At 35.2% G+C, this 17,162-nt stretch overlaps 2 protein-coding genes across 2 annotated transcripts; one reads left to right on the top strand and one right to left on the bottom strand.

Annotated features, from left to right (window-relative positions):
- Positions 1-8,864: 8,864 nt before the first annotated feature.
- On the bottom strand, positions 8,865-11,248 carry LOC137720419 (rust resistance kinase Lr10-like). Its single transcript, XM_068459488.1, has 2 exons — positions 10,202-11,248; positions 8,865-10,086 (listed from the first exon to the last, which is right to left on the bottom strand). Exons 1-2 carry the CDS (start codon positions 10,917-10,919, stop codon positions 8,948-8,950), a joined length of 1,857 nt encoding a protein of 618 aa, XP_068315589.1. The 5' UTR covers positions 10,920-11,248; the 3' UTR covers positions 8,865-8,947.
- Positions 11,249-11,733: 485 nt separating this feature from the next.
- On the top strand, positions 11,734-16,212 carry LOC137720422 (LEAF RUST 10 DISEASE-RESISTANCE LOCUS RECEPTOR-LIKE PROTEIN KINASE-like 2.1). Its single transcript, XM_068459491.1, has 5 exons — positions 11,734-12,706; positions 14,572-14,634; positions 14,722-14,766; positions 14,883-14,912; positions 15,092-16,212. Exons 1-5 carry the CDS (start codon positions 11,920-11,922, stop codon positions 16,210-16,212), a joined length of 2,046 nt encoding a protein of 681 aa, XP_068315592.1. The 5' UTR covers positions 11,734-11,919.
- The last annotated feature ends 950 nt before the right edge of the window (positions 16,213-17,162 follow it).

The following is a 17,162-nucleotide window of genomic DNA, read 5'->3' as shown; positions in this document are numbered from 1 at the left end:
TATGGATTCGTAGGTCATCCCCTTCCTCTAGAAGATTATAAATCCACTGTGGATAGTAAATTTCATTTGTGGTGTTCTCGATGGTTGAACTAATATTCTTCCTTCCTCCTACCATCTCGAGCAGCAGCATTCCAAAGCTATAGACATCTGCCTTGTAAGACACGTTTCCGAAATTCCTGGAGAACACTTCGGAATATATGTTATACTTGCTTTCCTCAACTGAAAATTGTAGCAACGATCCGTCAACTTTAACTCAGTTTAAATAATAGTTCATCAACTAAAAATTCATGATCATTGGTCCCTTACTTTCGTCAAAAAGTGTAACTGTAGTTCTTTGCGTTAACTCCGTTAAAACTTTTCAAATTAAGTCACGTGCCACACACACGTGAGACTGAATCAATAGGCAAATATAGAAAACCAAATGAAAAAAATCGTAGCAATAGTGCCTCAACTTTAACCCAGTTAGTGAAATGGTCCTTCAACTTTAAGCCAATTAGAGCAACGTCTCTCAACTTTAATCTAATTGTATCAACAGTTCTTCCAATATGAGTCTTTTTAACAAAATTCTGATGGAGTTGACAAAAAGAATCATAGTTGCACATTTTGGTAAGTTAAAGGGTTAATGGTCATAAAATTTTTGGTTGATAAATCATTACTCTAATTGAATTAAAATTAAAGAACTATTGCTATAATTTTTTCTAAAGAAAACAAGTAAAAATATGCAAGAGGAAGGAAGAGCTGAGCAATTTTATGTATTTTGAACTAATTTTAATTCACATGAAATCCGGAATAGGATGATGTGTTTTTCTTTGTAACGAAAGATGAATAATGTATTGTCGTGTGTAAGTCTTTATTACATACCATTGTATTATTAACTGCGATTGTGACGGGCACCCGTTACATGTACATCAATCTCAATTATTACATAAGTCAGTCCTGCCATTAATCGACTGACCCGCATCATGGGCTTGTTACATGTACATCAATCTCAATTATTACATAAGTCAGTTCTGCCATTAACCGACTGATCCGCATCGTGGGCCTGTTACATGTACATCAATCTCAATTATAACATAAATCAATCCTACCATTGACCGACTGTCCGGCATCATGGGCCTAGCTTTAACTTAGCATGACTTTTCCTCCCAGATCTTTTTCAATACTGCAGCTGCACGGAAGGTGCTCTGGCCACTAGCTCCCAACCAAATATTAGATTATTGATTCACATCAATTGGAAGACCTACCATATTTCTTTCTTGGTCTGTCAAGTAGAACTTTCATTCCTAATTCCAATTCGAATTTCCACTCTCATTTCTCTAAAAACTAGAAAGTATGCGTAAGAATATGACTTTTCTTCTAATAATTTCATCCCTTTATTCAATTACAAACTAGCACTCTTATTCCTTTAAAAACTTGAAAGTAAACACAACAATATTATTTGGTTGTGCTATTTACATACTTTCTTTTACCTCCTAGGCATCTTTTGTTAATTTTTGTTTTTTGATTTTTTTAGTTCATTATATCGGATGATTGAAAATTGAATGAGGTATATAGATAGCACCACTCTTCTCTTAATCAAGTATTTTAATGAGTCCTACTTAATGAGGTTTTCTTGCTTTTTCGTAAATTGTTGTACCTTTTTTATTGGCTTGTAATGAATGTCTCAAGGTCGTTTACCACGAGAAATTTTTCATTATGATCGGAACACGAATGGTACATCACTTGTTTTTATATAAATGGTGGGAAATTTTATTTTTTAAGATATTAACTTTTTAACATACATATCTCACTATTTGCATAATGATATATGATATATCATCCTGTATTCCGGTCGCACTGAAAAATTTGTTGTTCACTACCCATTTTCGAATCATGTCAATGACTCCCATTTAATGACCTTTTCCTAAATCATTATAACTTTTTTCTTTGCTTCTAATGAATGTCTCTCTCTCCAAAGTAGGTTTTTTGTATTCACGTGATGCATCCACATCCTCTTAAATAAATAGTTAATTTATTTAACGAAAAATGATTTTTTTCTCTTATTATTGTCTTTTGATACTCCATTAATTTATACAATTTTACTCCATTTATATTTTTCTTGGAAATTTAATAAAAGAAGAATAATTAATTTTAATTCACATGAAATCCGGAACAGGTTGATGTCTTTTTCTTTGTAATGAAGGGAAAAGAGAGATCATTTTCGGATCCCTTCCGCATAATCAGGAAATTTATGTCGTTAACATTTGATCCAACGGTTAAAAATAGGGATCTATTTTAAAAATCATAATAACTGAAACCATTGGATCAAATTTCAAAAGTATAGATTCCCTAATTTGATGGATTATAATGAAAAATGATTTCTTTCCATAACCAAGGATTGTAGTGTGTAAGTCTTTATCCACATAGTTTTGTATTATTAACTATGATCGTGACGGGCACCTGTTACATACAAGGATTGTCTGCCCTCCTACTTCAGGTGCCTTTCCGTGCCTTTATGTTTGTATGGTCATGGTTAAGCTACGTCAATATGTTATATTACTATTCATTTTTGTCTTATTATCTTTATAAAAAAATAATATAAAATGTTGACGTAACTTAACTGTGACCACACAAAATATGAAGGCATCGAAAATGGAATGGCAGACAATCCTTGTCTCACCTGTTACATGTACATCAATCTCAATTATTACATTAGTCAATCCTGCCATTGACCGACTGTTTGGCATCATGGGCCTGTTACCGTGTTACGTGTACGTCAATCTCAATTATTACATAAGTTAATCCTATCATAGACCGATTGTCCGACATTATGGGCCTGGCTTTTAACTTAGCATGACTTTTCCTCTTAGATATTTTTCAAAACTTCAGCTGCACGGAGGGTGCTCTAGCCACTAGCTCCCAACCAAATACTAGATTACTGGTTCACATCAATTGGAAGACCTGCCAGGCTGCCGCTTAGAGAGTTAGACTTCTTTCTTGGTCATAGTCAAGTGGAACTTTCATTCCTAATTCCAATTCGAATTTTCACTCTCATTTCTCGAAATACTTGAAAACAAACACAAGAATATAATTTTTCTTCTAAAAATTTTATCCCTTTATCCAATTGCAAACTAGCACTCTCATTTCCTTAAAAACTTGAAAGTAAACATAATAGTATTATTTAGTTGTACTATCTACATATTCGTTTTTACTTCTTATGCATCATTTGTTAAATTTTGTTATTTGATTTTCTTTCGGTTCATTATGTCGGTCAACTGCAAATTGAATAAAGTATGTAGATAGCACCACTTTTCTCTTAATCAAGTATTTTAATGAATCCCACTTAATGAGGTTTTCTTGCTTTTTGGTAAATTGTTATAACTTTTTTATTGGCTTGTAATGAATGTCTCAAGATTGTTTACCATGAGAAATTCTTCATTGTGATCGGAATATGAATGGTACATCATGTATTTTTATGTAAGTAGTGAAAAATTTTACCTTTTAAGATATGAACTATTTAACACACATATCCCACTATTTACATAATAACACATGATGTATCATCTCGTGTTCCAATCATATTAAAAAAATTCTCGTTCACCGGCCCTTACCTAATCATGTCAATGAGTCCCATTTAATTACCTTTTCTTGTTTTTTCCTAAATCATTATAACTTTTTTCTTTGCTTCTAATGAATGTCTCTCTTCAAAGTTGGTTTTTTTGTATTCACGTGATGCATCAACCTTCATCCACATCCTCTTAAATAAATAGTTAATTTGTTTAACGAAAAATGATTTTTTCTGTTATTATTGTCTTTTGATACTCCATTAATTTATACAATTTTAGTCTTTTTCCATTAATTTATTATTGTCTTTTGACACTTCATTAATTTATACAATTTTACTTCATTTTCATTTTCTTTGGAAATTTAATAAAAGAAGAATAATCATTTGGATAATACACATAATTCCAAATCTTTTATTATAGCAACTAGTGTGAATATCGGATACCCTTAACAATTCAATGAGTTAATTTGCTACCTCTATCCAGCATCCATCCATGAAGTTTCTTCCAAGTTCCAACCCAGCAGCACGACGTCTATTTCAATGATTCAATACCTCAGAAACTACATTTTGTTTTCCTTTGTTTAAGATTTATACTAATTAAAATTCCAAGTAAAAGTTGGCCGAATGTGAAGAGAAAAACTTGGGAGGGGTTGCCACATGCATAGGGCAAGTCCAAGACTTGATTTCCTCCGACGCTTACAAAATAAAAAAAATAAAAAAAGTTAACAAGAATTGGAAACAAACACCCTTAAATTAGGTTTGAAAGATTACACATTCAATGTTAACATTACATATATTGTTGTTACAATTTCTACTCCAGTTCAGCAATGGGTTCCAACTCTAGTCGTCTTGCCGGAATGCTTCCATTTTTAGTTGTAGGACCTGTAGCCACAAACGGATTAGGCGGCATGGTCAAGCTTTCTCCGTCTCCTTCTAACATCTGAACCGCTATTTTCATGGACGGACGATCCACCGGGTGCCACTGGATACACCATAGCCCTATAATTGCAAGTTTCTTTGGAATTTTACCATCTCCTTCTTCCCCAATATGGATTCGTAGGTCATCCCTTTCCTCTAGAAGATTATAAATCCACTGTGGATAGTAAATTTCATTTGTGGTGTTCTCGATGGTTGAACCAATATTCTTCCTTCCTCCTACCATCTCGAGCAGCAGCATTCCAAAGCTATAGACATCTGCCTTGTAAGACACGTTTCCGAAATTCCTGGAGAACACTTCGGAATATATGTTATACTTGCTTTCCTCAACTGAAAATTGTAGCAACGATCCGTCAACTTTAACTCAGTTTAAATAATAGTTCATCAACTAAAAATTCATGATCATTGGTCTCTTAATTTCGTCAAAAAGTGTAACTGTAGTTCTTTTCGTTAACTCCGTTAAAACTTTTCAAATTAAGTCACGTGCCACACACACGTGAGACTGAATCAATAGGCAAATATAGAAAACCAAATGAAAAAAATCGTAGCAATAGTGCCTCAACTTTAACCCAGTTAGTGAAATGGTCCTTCAACTTTAAGCCAATTAGAGCAACGTCTCTCAACTTTAATCTAATTGTATCAACAGTTCTTCCAATATGAATCTTTTTAACAAAATTCTGATGGAGTTGACAAAAAGAATCTTAGTTGCACATTTTGGTAAGTTAAGGGGTTAATGATCATAAAATTTTTGGTTAATAGATCATTACTCTAATTGAATTAAAATTAAAGAACTATTGCTATAATTTTTTCTAAAGAAAACAAGTAAAAATATGCAAGAGGAAGGAAGAGAGGAGCAATTTTATGTATTTTGAACTAATTTTAATTCACATGAAATCCGGAACAGGATGATGTGTTTTTCTTTGTAACGAAAGATGAATAATGTATTGTCGTGTGTAAGTCTTTATTACATATTATTGTATTATTAACTGCGATTGTGACGGGCACCCGTTACATGTACATCAATCTCAATTATTACATAAGTCAGTCCTGTCATTAACCGACTGACCCGCATCATGGGCTTGTTACATGTACATCAATCTCAATTATTACATAAGTCAGATCTGCCATTAACCGACTGACCCGCATCGTGGGCCTGTTACATGTACATCAATCTCAATTATAACATAAATCAGTCCTACCATTGACCGACTGTCCGGCATCATGGGCCTAGCTTTAACTTAGCATGACTTTTCCTCCCAGATCTTTTTCAATACTGCAGCTGCACGGAGGGTGCTCTGGCCACTAGCGCCCAACCAAATATTAGATTATTGATTCACATCAATTGGAAGACCTACCATATTTCTTTCTTGGTCTATCAAGTAGAACTTTCATTCCTAATTCCAATTCGAATTTCCACTCTCATTTCTCTAAAAACTAGAAAGTATGCGTAAGAATATGACTTTTCTTCTTATAATTTCATCCCTTTATTCAATTACAAACTAGCACTCTTATTCCTTTAAAAACTTGAAAGTAAACACAACAATATTATTTGGTTGTGCTATTTACACACTTTCTTTTACCTCCTAGGCATCTTTTGTTAATTTTTGTTTTTTGATTTTTTTTAGTTCATTATATCGGATGATTGAAAATTGAATGAGGTATATAGATAGCACCACTCTTCTCTTAATCAAGTATTTTAATGAGTCCTACTTAATGAGGTTTTCTTGCTTTTTCGTAAATTGTTGTACCTTTTTTATTGGCTTGTAATGAATGTCTCAAGGTCGTTTACCACGAGAAATTTTTCATTATGATCGGAACACGAATGGTACATCACTTGTTTTTATATAAATGGTGGGAAATTTTATTTTTTAAGATATTAACTTTTTAACATACATATCTCACTATTTGCATAATGATATATGATATATCATCCTGTATTCCGGTCGCACTGAAAAATTTGTTGTTCACTACCCATTTTCGAATCATGTCAATGACTCCCATTTAATGACCTTTTCCTAAATCATTATAACTTTTTTCTTTGCTTCTAATGAATGTCTCTCTCCAAAGTTGGTTTTTTGTATTCACGTGATGCATCCACATCCTCTTAAATAAATAGTTAATTTATTTAACGAAAAATGATTTTTTTTCTCTTATTATTGTCTTTTGATACTCCATTAATTTATACAATTTTACTCCATTTACATTTTTCTTGGAAATTTAATAAAAGAAGAATAATTAATTTTAATTCACATGAAATCCGGAACAGGTTGATGTCTTTTTCTTTGTAATGAAGGGAAAAGAGAGATCATTTTCGGATCCCTTCCGCATAATCAGGAAATTTATGTCGTTAACATTTGATCCAACAGTTAAAAATAGGGATCTATTTTAAAAATCATAATAACTTAAACCATTGGATCAAATTTCAAAAGTATAGATTCCTTAATTTGATGGATTATAATGAAAAATGATTTCTTTCCATAACCAAGGATTGTAGTGTGTAAGTCTTTATTCACATAGTTTTGTATTATTAACTATGATCGTGACGGGCACCTGTTACATACAAAGATTGTCTGCCCTCCTACTTCAGGTGCCTTTCCGTGCCTTTATGTTTGTATGGTCATGGTTAAGCTACGTCAATATGTTATATTACTATTCATTTTTGTCTTATTATCTTTATAAAAAAATAATATAAAATGTTGACGTAACTTAACTGTGACCACACAAAATATGAAGACATCGGAAATGGAATGGCAGAGAATCCTTGGCTCACCTGTTACATGTACATCAATCTCAATTATTACATTAGTCAATCCTGCCATTGACCGACTGTTTGGCATCATGGGCCTGTTACCGTGTTACGTGTACGTCAATCTCAATTATTACATAAGTCAATCCTGTCATAGACCGATTGTCCGACATTATGGGCCTGGCTTTAACTTAGCATGACTTTTCCTCTTAGATATTTTTCAATACTTCAGCTGCACGGAGGGTGCTCTAGCCACTAGCTCCCAACCAAATACTAGATGACTGGTTCACATCAATTGGAAGACCTGCCAGGCTGCCGCTTAGAGAGTTAGACTTCTTTCTTGGTCATAGTCAAGTGGAACTTTCATTCCTAATTCCAATTCGAATTTCCACTCTCATTTCTCGAAATACTTGAAAACAAACACAAGAATATAATTTTTCTTCTAAAAATTTTATCCCTTTATCCAATTGCAAACTAGCACTCTCATTTCCTTAAAAACTTGAAAGTAAACATAATAATATTATTTGGTTGTACTATCTACACATTCGTTTTTACTCCTCATGCATCATTTGTTAAATTTTGTTATTTGATTTTCTTTCAATTCATTATGTCGGTCAACTGCAAATTGAATAAATTATGTAGATAGCACCACTTTTCTCTTAATCAAGTATTTTAATGAATCCCACTTAATGAGGTTTTCTAGCTTTTTGGTAAATTGTTATAACTTTTTTATTGGCTTGTAATGAATGTCTCAAGATTGTTTACCATGAGAAATTTTTCATTGTGATCGGAATACGAATGGTACATCATGTATTTTTATATAAGTAGTGAAAAATTTTACTTTTTAAGATATGAACTTTTTAACACACATATCTCACTATTTACATAATAACACATAACATATTATCTCGTATTCCGATCATATTAAAAAAATTCTCGTTCACCGGCCCTTTCCTAATCAAGTCAATGAGTCCCATTTAATTACCTTTTGTTGGTTTTTCCTAAATCATTATAACTTTTTTTTTTTTGCTTCTAATGAATGTCTCTCTTCAAAGTTGGTCTTTTTTTTTTCACGTGATGCATCAACCATCATCCACATCCTCTTAAATAAATAGTTAATTTGTTTAACGAAAAATGATTTTTTCTGTTATTATTGTCTTTTGATACTCCATTAATTTATAAAATTTTAGTCTTTTTCCATTAATTTATTATTGTCTTTTGACACTTCATTAATTTATACAATTTTAGTTCATTTTCATTTTCCTTGGAAATTTAATGAAAGAAGAATAATCATTTGGATAATACACATAATTCCAAATCTTTTATTATAGCAACTGATGTGAATATCGGGTACCTTTAATAATTCAATGAGTTAATTTGCTACTTCTATCCAGCATCCATCCATGAAGTTTCTTCCAAGTTCCAACCCAGCAGCACGACGTCTATTTCAATGATTCAATACCTCAGAAACTACATTTTGTTTTCCTTTGTGTAAGATTTATACTAATTAAAATTCCAAGTAAAAGTTGGCCGAATGCGAAGAGAAAAAATTGGGAGGGGTTGCCACATGCATAGGGCAAGTCCAAGACTTGATTTCCTTCGACGCTTACAAAATAAAAAAATAAAAAAAAGTTAACAAGAATTGGAAACAAACACCCTTAAATTAGGTTCGAAAGATTACACATTCAATGTTAATATTACATATATTGTTGTTACAATTTCTACTCTAGTTCAGCAATTGGTTCCAACTCTAGTCGTCTTGCCGGAATGCTTCCATTTTTAGTTGTAGGACCTGTAGCCACAAAGGGATTAGGCGGCATGGTCAAGCTTTCTCCGTCTCCTTCTAACATCTGAACTGCTATTTTCATGGACGGACGATCCACCGGGTGCCACTGGATACACCATAGCCCTATAATTGCAAGTTTCTTTGGAATTTTACCATCTCCTTCTTCCCCAATATGGATTCGTAGGTCATCCCCTTCCTCTAGAAGATTATAAATCCACTGTGGATAGTAAATTTCATCTGTGGTGTTCTCGATGGTTGAACCAATATTCTTCCTTCCTCCTACCATCTCGAGCAGCAGCATTCCAAAGCTATAGACATCTGCCTTGTAAGACACGTTTCCGAAATTCCTGGAGAACACTTCGGGTGCAATGTATCCCATGGTCCCCCTGGCTGTAGTCATAGACACCAAGCTTTGATCCTTGGAACATAACTTGGCCAAACCAAAATCAGAAATTTTTGGAGTGAAGTTTTGGTCTAGCAAAACATTATGGGGTTTGATATCGAAATGGAGGATTCGTTGATCACATCCTTGGTGAAGATATTCAATTCCTTTGGCTATGCCGAGGGCAATATTTTGCAACTTATCCCAACCAAGGAAGGAATTCTTACTATCTGCAGACGAAATGAAATCTTGCAGGGAACCATTGGGGAAGAACTCGTAAACAAGAGCTCGTACAAATCCATCGGCACAAAATCCAACCAAGCGAGCCACGTTGACGTGGTGGATATGACCCATGGTTCGCACTTCATTTACGAACTCTTCGCCATCTCCCTTAGAACTGTTGAGGACTTTGACAGCAATAAGGAATTCAGAAGAAAGCCTTCCTTTGAAGACAGTTCCGTAGGCTCCTTGGCCCAACTTGTCCTTGAATTGATCTGTAATCCTCTTAATATCTGCGTACAAATACCTGCTCGGTTTCAGTGCTCTGTAATCCTCCAAGAATCTTTCAATTCTTAATCGACTCTCTTTTTCCTTTCTATCAGCGCTATATACCCGATATGCTGCAATCATCAGTAGAACGAGAAGCAAAGAACCCAGGACTCCACCTGTAACCAGTGATTTCCATGTGCTGCCTGTAAAAGATAATTGCAAATTAAATGGAGACTGTCAATCGATTAATCCTCATAAAATTGGAAAGGACAATGTTTAAAGCTAGCTAGCAATGAGTATAATATATGTTATCTTTACTTGGTTTCCTCCAGTGAACACATTCAATTTCACTGTTGGTGCCATTGTTCTTCCACCTACACCTCTTTCCCTCTGCTTCACATTCTCTACAATTTGGTGCGGACCACTTGAAACGATGAACATCATATTCGTTTTCGAACTCTGTACCAATTGGAACTGATAAAACATCATACATTCTTGTACAAGACTGTAGATAATCAGGGATATCATCCAATGGTAGGGAACTTGAATAATAAGAATGATCAAAAGCATAAGTTGTGCTGCCATGGTCACCGAAGCAGGGGACTTGAATCCCATGGTATCTTCCATCAGGTGCGCAGCTGAATAAGGTAACGTTACGGATGTCGAAAATTGACAAGTTGAAGGGAGAGAGTGGCATGTTTGGGAGTTTGACAGGCTTTATTAGTATCAAGCAGTCATCTGTGTATGCGCTATACACTTGGATTTCCTGACGCTTGTAATCTATGCGCTTGACAAAGAATTTTACCAGGATTATCGGCTGCTCATCTGTCTGATTGCATTCAAGTCCAGGACCACAATGATGGTTGAGGTGCAATGGAAAATGGATAGCCGGGCCTTGATCATTGCTACAATTGGATTTGGAGCACGTAAATTGGCTTGCTTCAACTACTTTGAAGAAAACCAGTAACAATATGCAAAAGGAAGCGATGAGCAATTTCTGCATTTTTGAGCTGGTAATAGTAATAACAATGCGCATGAAATCTAATTAAGCGCACACACATATATATACATACGTATTAATTATAGAGTATTCTCCAATAACAATATGCAAGAGGAAGAGAGGAGCAATTCCTTCATCATTTCATTACACAAGTCGGTCTTTGCCATTGACCGACTTTCCTCTATGATATTTTCTATGCTAATCAATAATTTGAAGTGCTTAGTGCATGCAACTTCACGGAAGGTGCTTCCTTTTCTATTATACAAATTAAAAATAAAAGATTATGTCTTAAATTGTCTTCTCAACTGCAAGTATTGGATTGTTTTTGTGGATGTGACCTTCTCCAACCCACTCTTCTCAATTACTAAAATGCTACAAATGCACTACCAAAATACTAAATAAAGGATTTTGAAATTCCATAAACTTCTATGACTCTTTTTAAATCCTTCAAAATCTTAATTGAACACAATATCTAGGTTTTGTCATCCAAAAATCGTCCCTGCCCTCAGAGGGTACTTTTATTGATACCCAATTTTATGTTAAAGTTCACCAACTAAGAAATGTTTGGGTAAATTACACAAAACTACTTCAACTATAAGTCGAATCACAATCTTATATCTCATGTTTTAAACATTGCAATGTTATACCTCAATTTATGAATTCAACTCATAATAAAGATAATTTTGTATAATCTACCCTAATTTTTGTCATAGCTTCCCAATTATCCTCCACTAATAACATTAGAATTTTCAAGCTTCCCCCACCCCAACTCCGCTGCCACCTCCTCTCTCCTCACGCTGCCTCCCTCCTCCCTCTCATTTCATTGCACAAGTCAGCCTTTGCTGTTGACTGACTGTGTCAAACAAACATCATTGACGGCCTTTCCTCTAAGATATTTTCTAATTAATAATTGGAGCTTCACGGAAGGTGCGTCCTTTAACCCCTCTCCTATATTATAATATGGGTATGTATACAACTGTCTAAACTAGCACTTTTTGTCTACTAGTAAACAACCCTCTCTCTCTCTCTTCTACCCATGGAAAAAAGTGGAAGCAGATCCTTCACCTTGTCTTGGTGGCCTTTCGTTCTAGCCTTTCTTGTTCTTTGCTTTTGCGGTGAAACTTGTAACGCTAAGGATGATAGTAAGTCTTCATGTACCTCCTCCTGCGGCCTTATCCATAACATAACTTATCCTTTTCGACTAAACGATGATCCGAAGACATGTGGCGATACAAGTTATACTCTTTCCTGTGAGAACAACAATACAACAGTTCTAGATCTACTTGATTCTGGCAAATACTACGTACAGGCAATCAACTACGAGAACAAAACAATCCGACTTCTAGATCCTGGCCTTGACAACAACAATTGCTCTTCCCTGCCTCAAAATTGGCTGTCCTCTGATTCTCCATATCCATCTCCATATGGTTCACCGCTTTTGTCAGTATATTACTTGAGGTGTAGAAACCAAGTAAATTCTTCTCTGTACGTGGATACTGCTCCATGCTTGAATAATAGTGCCACTTCTTTGATCCAACCTAAATCTTATAGTTATATCATGATTGGCCCTGCAATGGAAGATTGGAATGAGGGTTGCAGAGTCGAGAGGAAGACTTCGATGCAGTGTCGAGAGGAAGACTTCGAGGGGTACTATAATGGCTCTCATAGCTATGAATATATACACAGTGCACTCATGTATGGCTTTGAGCTTGCTGTGTTTTGGCCTGCTGAACAAAGTTCACCCTGCAATGGCTCATTTTACATTAACAGTTATTACATTAACGGTTCGGCTCATTTTATATGTTCTCCGCGCACCATCCCAGGTGCGTATTTCAATGATTTAACTGTCTATCTTTTACTTCTTTCTTTAAATGCCAGTCATACTAGTGTTTTTTAAAAATCATATTCTTCTATTTTCTTTACTACAATTGAATGTGTTTATGGTTTTGGATTTTTCTAATTTTTTTTTTATCTATGAATGATGTACTAAAATATAAACAGTTTGAATCGTTGTTTACAAAATGAGCAGCACCAGTTGTTCCTCAATGGAAGAGGAATATATATTCTTTCTTTGCAAAACCTCCAGCTAAGCCATTCATTCTGCTTGAAAAATATATCAACAATATTCATATCATGTCAACAGTATATAGATACATATAGGCATTATTATGGATATCATATCGTAACAATATTATTGATATCGAAACAATATTATCTTCATAATACAGTATTTATGAGGTTATCTGAACTATATAAAGAGATAAATATTTCATCCTATTAAGACTCTGTTTATATTGTGGTTGTTGTCTATATTTCTATTACAGCTAAACACTTTTAATTGTTTTTCTTAGGCTAAATTACACTTTATCACCTTAGGTTTGAGATCGATTTCAATTCCTTACAACATCTTTAAAACATTTCACTCTTATACCTCAACTACTATTTTATTTCAATATAGTACCTCATTACATTTTTCATCTATTAATCCGTTAAGAACTGCTGTTAAATTTGTGTGGCAAAAAAAATATTTTTTTATTCATTTAAAAATAATAATAATAAAAAAAACCCAGAAGCCATCTTCTTCCCCGCCCCCCTTCCCTGCAACCCGAACACCCCCCCACCCAAAACCCCAAAAAAACCCAGCTGTTCAACCCAAAACCCCAAAATCAAAAGGGGGAATTGAATTCTCAAGACGAAAAAAAAAGCACTTCACACAGATCCAATCAGAGCAAAACCCAGATTCAATCACACACAGAAACCCTCAAATTAAAACCCAGATGCAAAATCCCCAAATGTAACTGAAAACCGCAGCTTAGAAGTAGCTAGAAGATTACCTTACCATCGACGATGAGGCAGCAGTCCTTGCGATCATTGTGAGTGGAGACCTCAGTCAAAGCAAAGGGAATTCTAGAGAGAGAGAGAGAGAGAGAGAGAGAGAGAGAGAGAGAGAGAGGAGAAGAGAAGTGGACTGAGAAGGAGAAAGCAGCTACAAGACCCGATCCGTCTTCTTCTCCTTGTCTCCGCGGGGGGCACCTCTGTGTGTCTTCTGCAACTCTCGCTTCCAAAAAACCCAGGGTTTTTTAGGGTTTTCGGTTTTTTGTTTTTTTTTTGGGGGGGGGGGGGGGGGGGGGTGGTGGTGGGGTTGCGGCGGAGATGGGGGTGGGGTGGTGTGGGATGGGGTGTTTGGGTTGACCCGGGGGGGGTGTCGGGGAAGAAGATGGGTTCTTGTTTTTTTTTTTTTTTTTTTTTTAATTAATAACTTTTTTAATTATTTATTTTTAAATGAATAAAAAAATATTTTTTTTTTCCACGTGTCATAAATTTGGCCGCCACATAACACAAATGCAGCAACCACATCAACTTTTAACAGATCGATGGATGAAAAATGTAACGGATATAGTATATTGAAATAAAATAGTAATATGAAAGTGAAATGTTTTAAAGATATTGTAAGGAATTTATATCAACTTCAAACCTAAGGTAACAAAGTGTAATTTATTATTTTTCTTATATAATGGCCATTTCCCAAAACTATATCCCAATTTTGCAGTCAATTATATGACAAATGAATTATGTTGCTTTATTTCGTGTGTATGCTAATGCTGTACAGGTATCAACAAATGGCAGCAACTTGAATTTTATTTTCTAACGGTTGTTATGCTAATGTTGTTTTGTTCTTTTACTGTAGGTTTCTTTCAATATGTATGGGCTTACATCCGTAGGTGGTCCCTCTCCACAACCGTGAATCTTGGTAAGGACTGTCTCTTCAAATGCTAGCTTCTGTCTATGTAGTCTAGTGTTTTTGCCGGTGCTGAATTTTGTTTGGTATTTATTGCAGGATACCTTCCTCGATGGTTTCCATTCCATTACATCCATTCCATCGGTAAGACAGAGCTTGTATTTCTTGCATATATGTAGTCAAGTCTTTGATTTTTATTCACTTTTCAAACTAATAGCCGTTGATATAATTGGCTTTTACTCTTTGCTATTTTGTTGCAGCGATTGGATGGGAAATACTGATGGGCATCGGTAAGAAAAGCTTGAATTATTAGTTGTATATGTGCGTGTGTAGATTCCAACTTGTCATGAATGAAACAAAGTAAAATGTAATTTAGAAACAAAAGAAGTTGAAGAAAGTTGAAGGTAGTGTGGATCTAACATATAAGTTTCTTTTCTTATGATTCTTTTGGTGATATATATTTTTGCAGGCTTATTTTTTCTAGCAAGACTACTGTTTGGCGTTCCAATTGCGGCTGTATTTTTAGTCTATAAATGGCGAAGAAGACATTTGTCAATGTATAGTACAATAGAAGACTTTCTACAGCGCGATAAGAATTTCGTGCCTATAAGGTACTCTTACTCGGACATCAAGAAGATGACTCGCAAGTTTAAGGATAAGTTGGGCGAAGGCGGCTATGGCTCAGTATTTAAAGGAAAGTTACGCAGCGGCCGTTTTGTAGCAATTAAAGTTCTGGGCAAGTCCAAAGCTAATGGCCAAGATTTCATTAGTGAAATAGCTACCATTGGAAGGATTCACCATGCCAATGTGGTGCGACTCGTTGGTTATTGTGTTGAGGGATCAAAGCGTGCTCTAGTATATGAGTTCATGGCTAATGGCTCTCTTGATAAATACACTTATTCCAAAGAAGGAAGTGTGCCTTTAACTATCGACAAAATGTATGAGATTTCTCTTGGAGTGGCTCAAGGGATTGAGTATCTACATGAAGGTTGCGAGATGCAAATTCTCCATTTCGATATCAAGCCTCATAATATTCTTCTTGACGAGAACTTCAAAGCAAAGGTTTCTGACTTTGGGCTAGCAAAGTTGTATCCCGTCGATAATAGCATTGTCACGTTGACGGCAGCGAGGGGTACAATGGGATATATTGCTCCTGAATTGTTCTACAAAAATATTGGAGGCGTCTCACACAAGGCCGATGTCTATAGTTTCGGAATGTTGTTGATGGAAATGGCAAGCAGAAGGAAGAATTTGAATACAACGGTAGAGCATTCAAGCCAAATCTACTTCCCACTGTGGGTATACGATCAGTATAATGTGGGAAATGACTTGGAGATGGACAATGTAACAGAGGAGGAAAAGAATGTAATTAGAAAGATGGTTATAACCGCCTTGTGGTGCATTCAAATGAAGCCAACTGATCGCCCTTCGATGCACAAAGTCATCGAGATGCTTGGAGGAGATGTTGAATGTCTGCAAATGCCCCCCAGGCCTTCTCTATGCCCACAAGAGACTCCTGTGGCTATGGGTGACATTCAAGACCCAATATGTTCAAACGTAGAGATAACATGTTCTTTGGCAGCTAGGTGATGATCAAGTTCTTAGTTATAAAAGTGAAATAATGTAGGCAGCTAGGTGATGATCAAGTTCTTAGTTATAAAAGTGAAATAATGTATTATAAATTCTTACTTTAAAAAGAGATTTAATTAGTGAAGAACTATTATTCGAGGTTTATATTGAAGAACCTGGTCCTCCATAGTAGACTGACTAGCTTATCAAGCAGTTAAAGGTTTTCTTATTTTTGTTCTTCTCATCCGCCCATTTGCACGGATTGCCATGGCCTACCTTTCACGAGCTTAATGAGCTTCTTCATCAGTCTTGTCCATCTATTTTTTGGCTTCGCCCCAATAGACAAGGCATTGATGTCTTGATGAAGAAGAATATGATATTTGGATTTCACCCCAAACCTCTTATGATATACATTGTAATTGAACCCAGTTTGATCAATATGAAACAAAATGAACTAATTATGGAGTCACATTTGGACAAAATTTGGTGCTTGACATGAAGGTCACCTATCCATGTGGTATACACACACAAATCCCCCTTATACTTTTTTAAACCATAATAAAAGTGTCATGTGTCACAAGTCAAACACAAGAATATCTATCAATTAGAAAGTGAGACTTCTGTCTTAATTGTGTGGAAATTTCATTATTCCAACTGTGAACCTGCAACTCTTGTTCCTTCAAAAGACTTAAAAAGTCATATAATTTTTTATTATTCTAAAGTCTCGCGTCATTGAATTCCCCACCATTTAAAAATGATATATTAATTGCATTGAACAACATTATCGATCATACAATGCCAATACAATCAATCGTCCCCATCTCTAATTGAAAATTAGTCAAATTGCACGAATCATTCATGCGGTGCAATCAATCGCACCCATCTATAATTGAAAATTAGTCAAATTACACGAATCATTCATATGGTGCGGGTCATATGTCTGTGTCACCCGTGCACACGAGTAACATTGA

The sequence above is a fragment of the Pyrus communis genome, chromosome 16 (assembly GCF_963583255.1).
Source record: "Pyrus communis chromosome 16, drPyrComm1.1, whole genome shotgun sequence".
Classification (NCBI taxonomy): Eukaryota; Viridiplantae; Streptophyta; class Magnoliopsida; order Rosales; family Rosaceae; genus Pyrus; species Pyrus communis.
This window is presented reverse-complemented; position numbering and strand designations above follow the sequence as displayed.

Excerpts from the sequence above, each read along its gene's own strand:
- LOC137720419 (XM_068459488.1), bottom strand. The coding sequence starts at position 10,919 with ATGCGCATTGTTATTACTATTACCAGCTCAAAAATGCAGAAATTGCTC. Across the intron at positions 10,087-10,201 it reads TGTTCACTGGAGGAAACCAA|GCAGCACATGGAAATCACTG; the intron begins GTAAAGATAACA and ends TATCTTTTACAG.
- LOC137720422 (XM_068459491.1), top strand. The coding sequence starts at position 11,920 with ATGGAAAAAAGTGGAAGCAGATCCTTCACCTTGTCTTGGTGGCCTTTC. Across the intron at positions 14,635-14,721 it reads CTCCACAACCGTGAATCTTG|GATACCTTCCTCGATGGTTT; the intron begins GTAAGGACTGTC and ends TATTTATTGCAG. Across the intron at positions 14,913-15,091 it reads GGAAATACTGATGGGCATCG|GCTTATTTTTTCTAGCAAGA; the intron begins GTAAGAAAAGCT and ends ATATTTTTGCAG.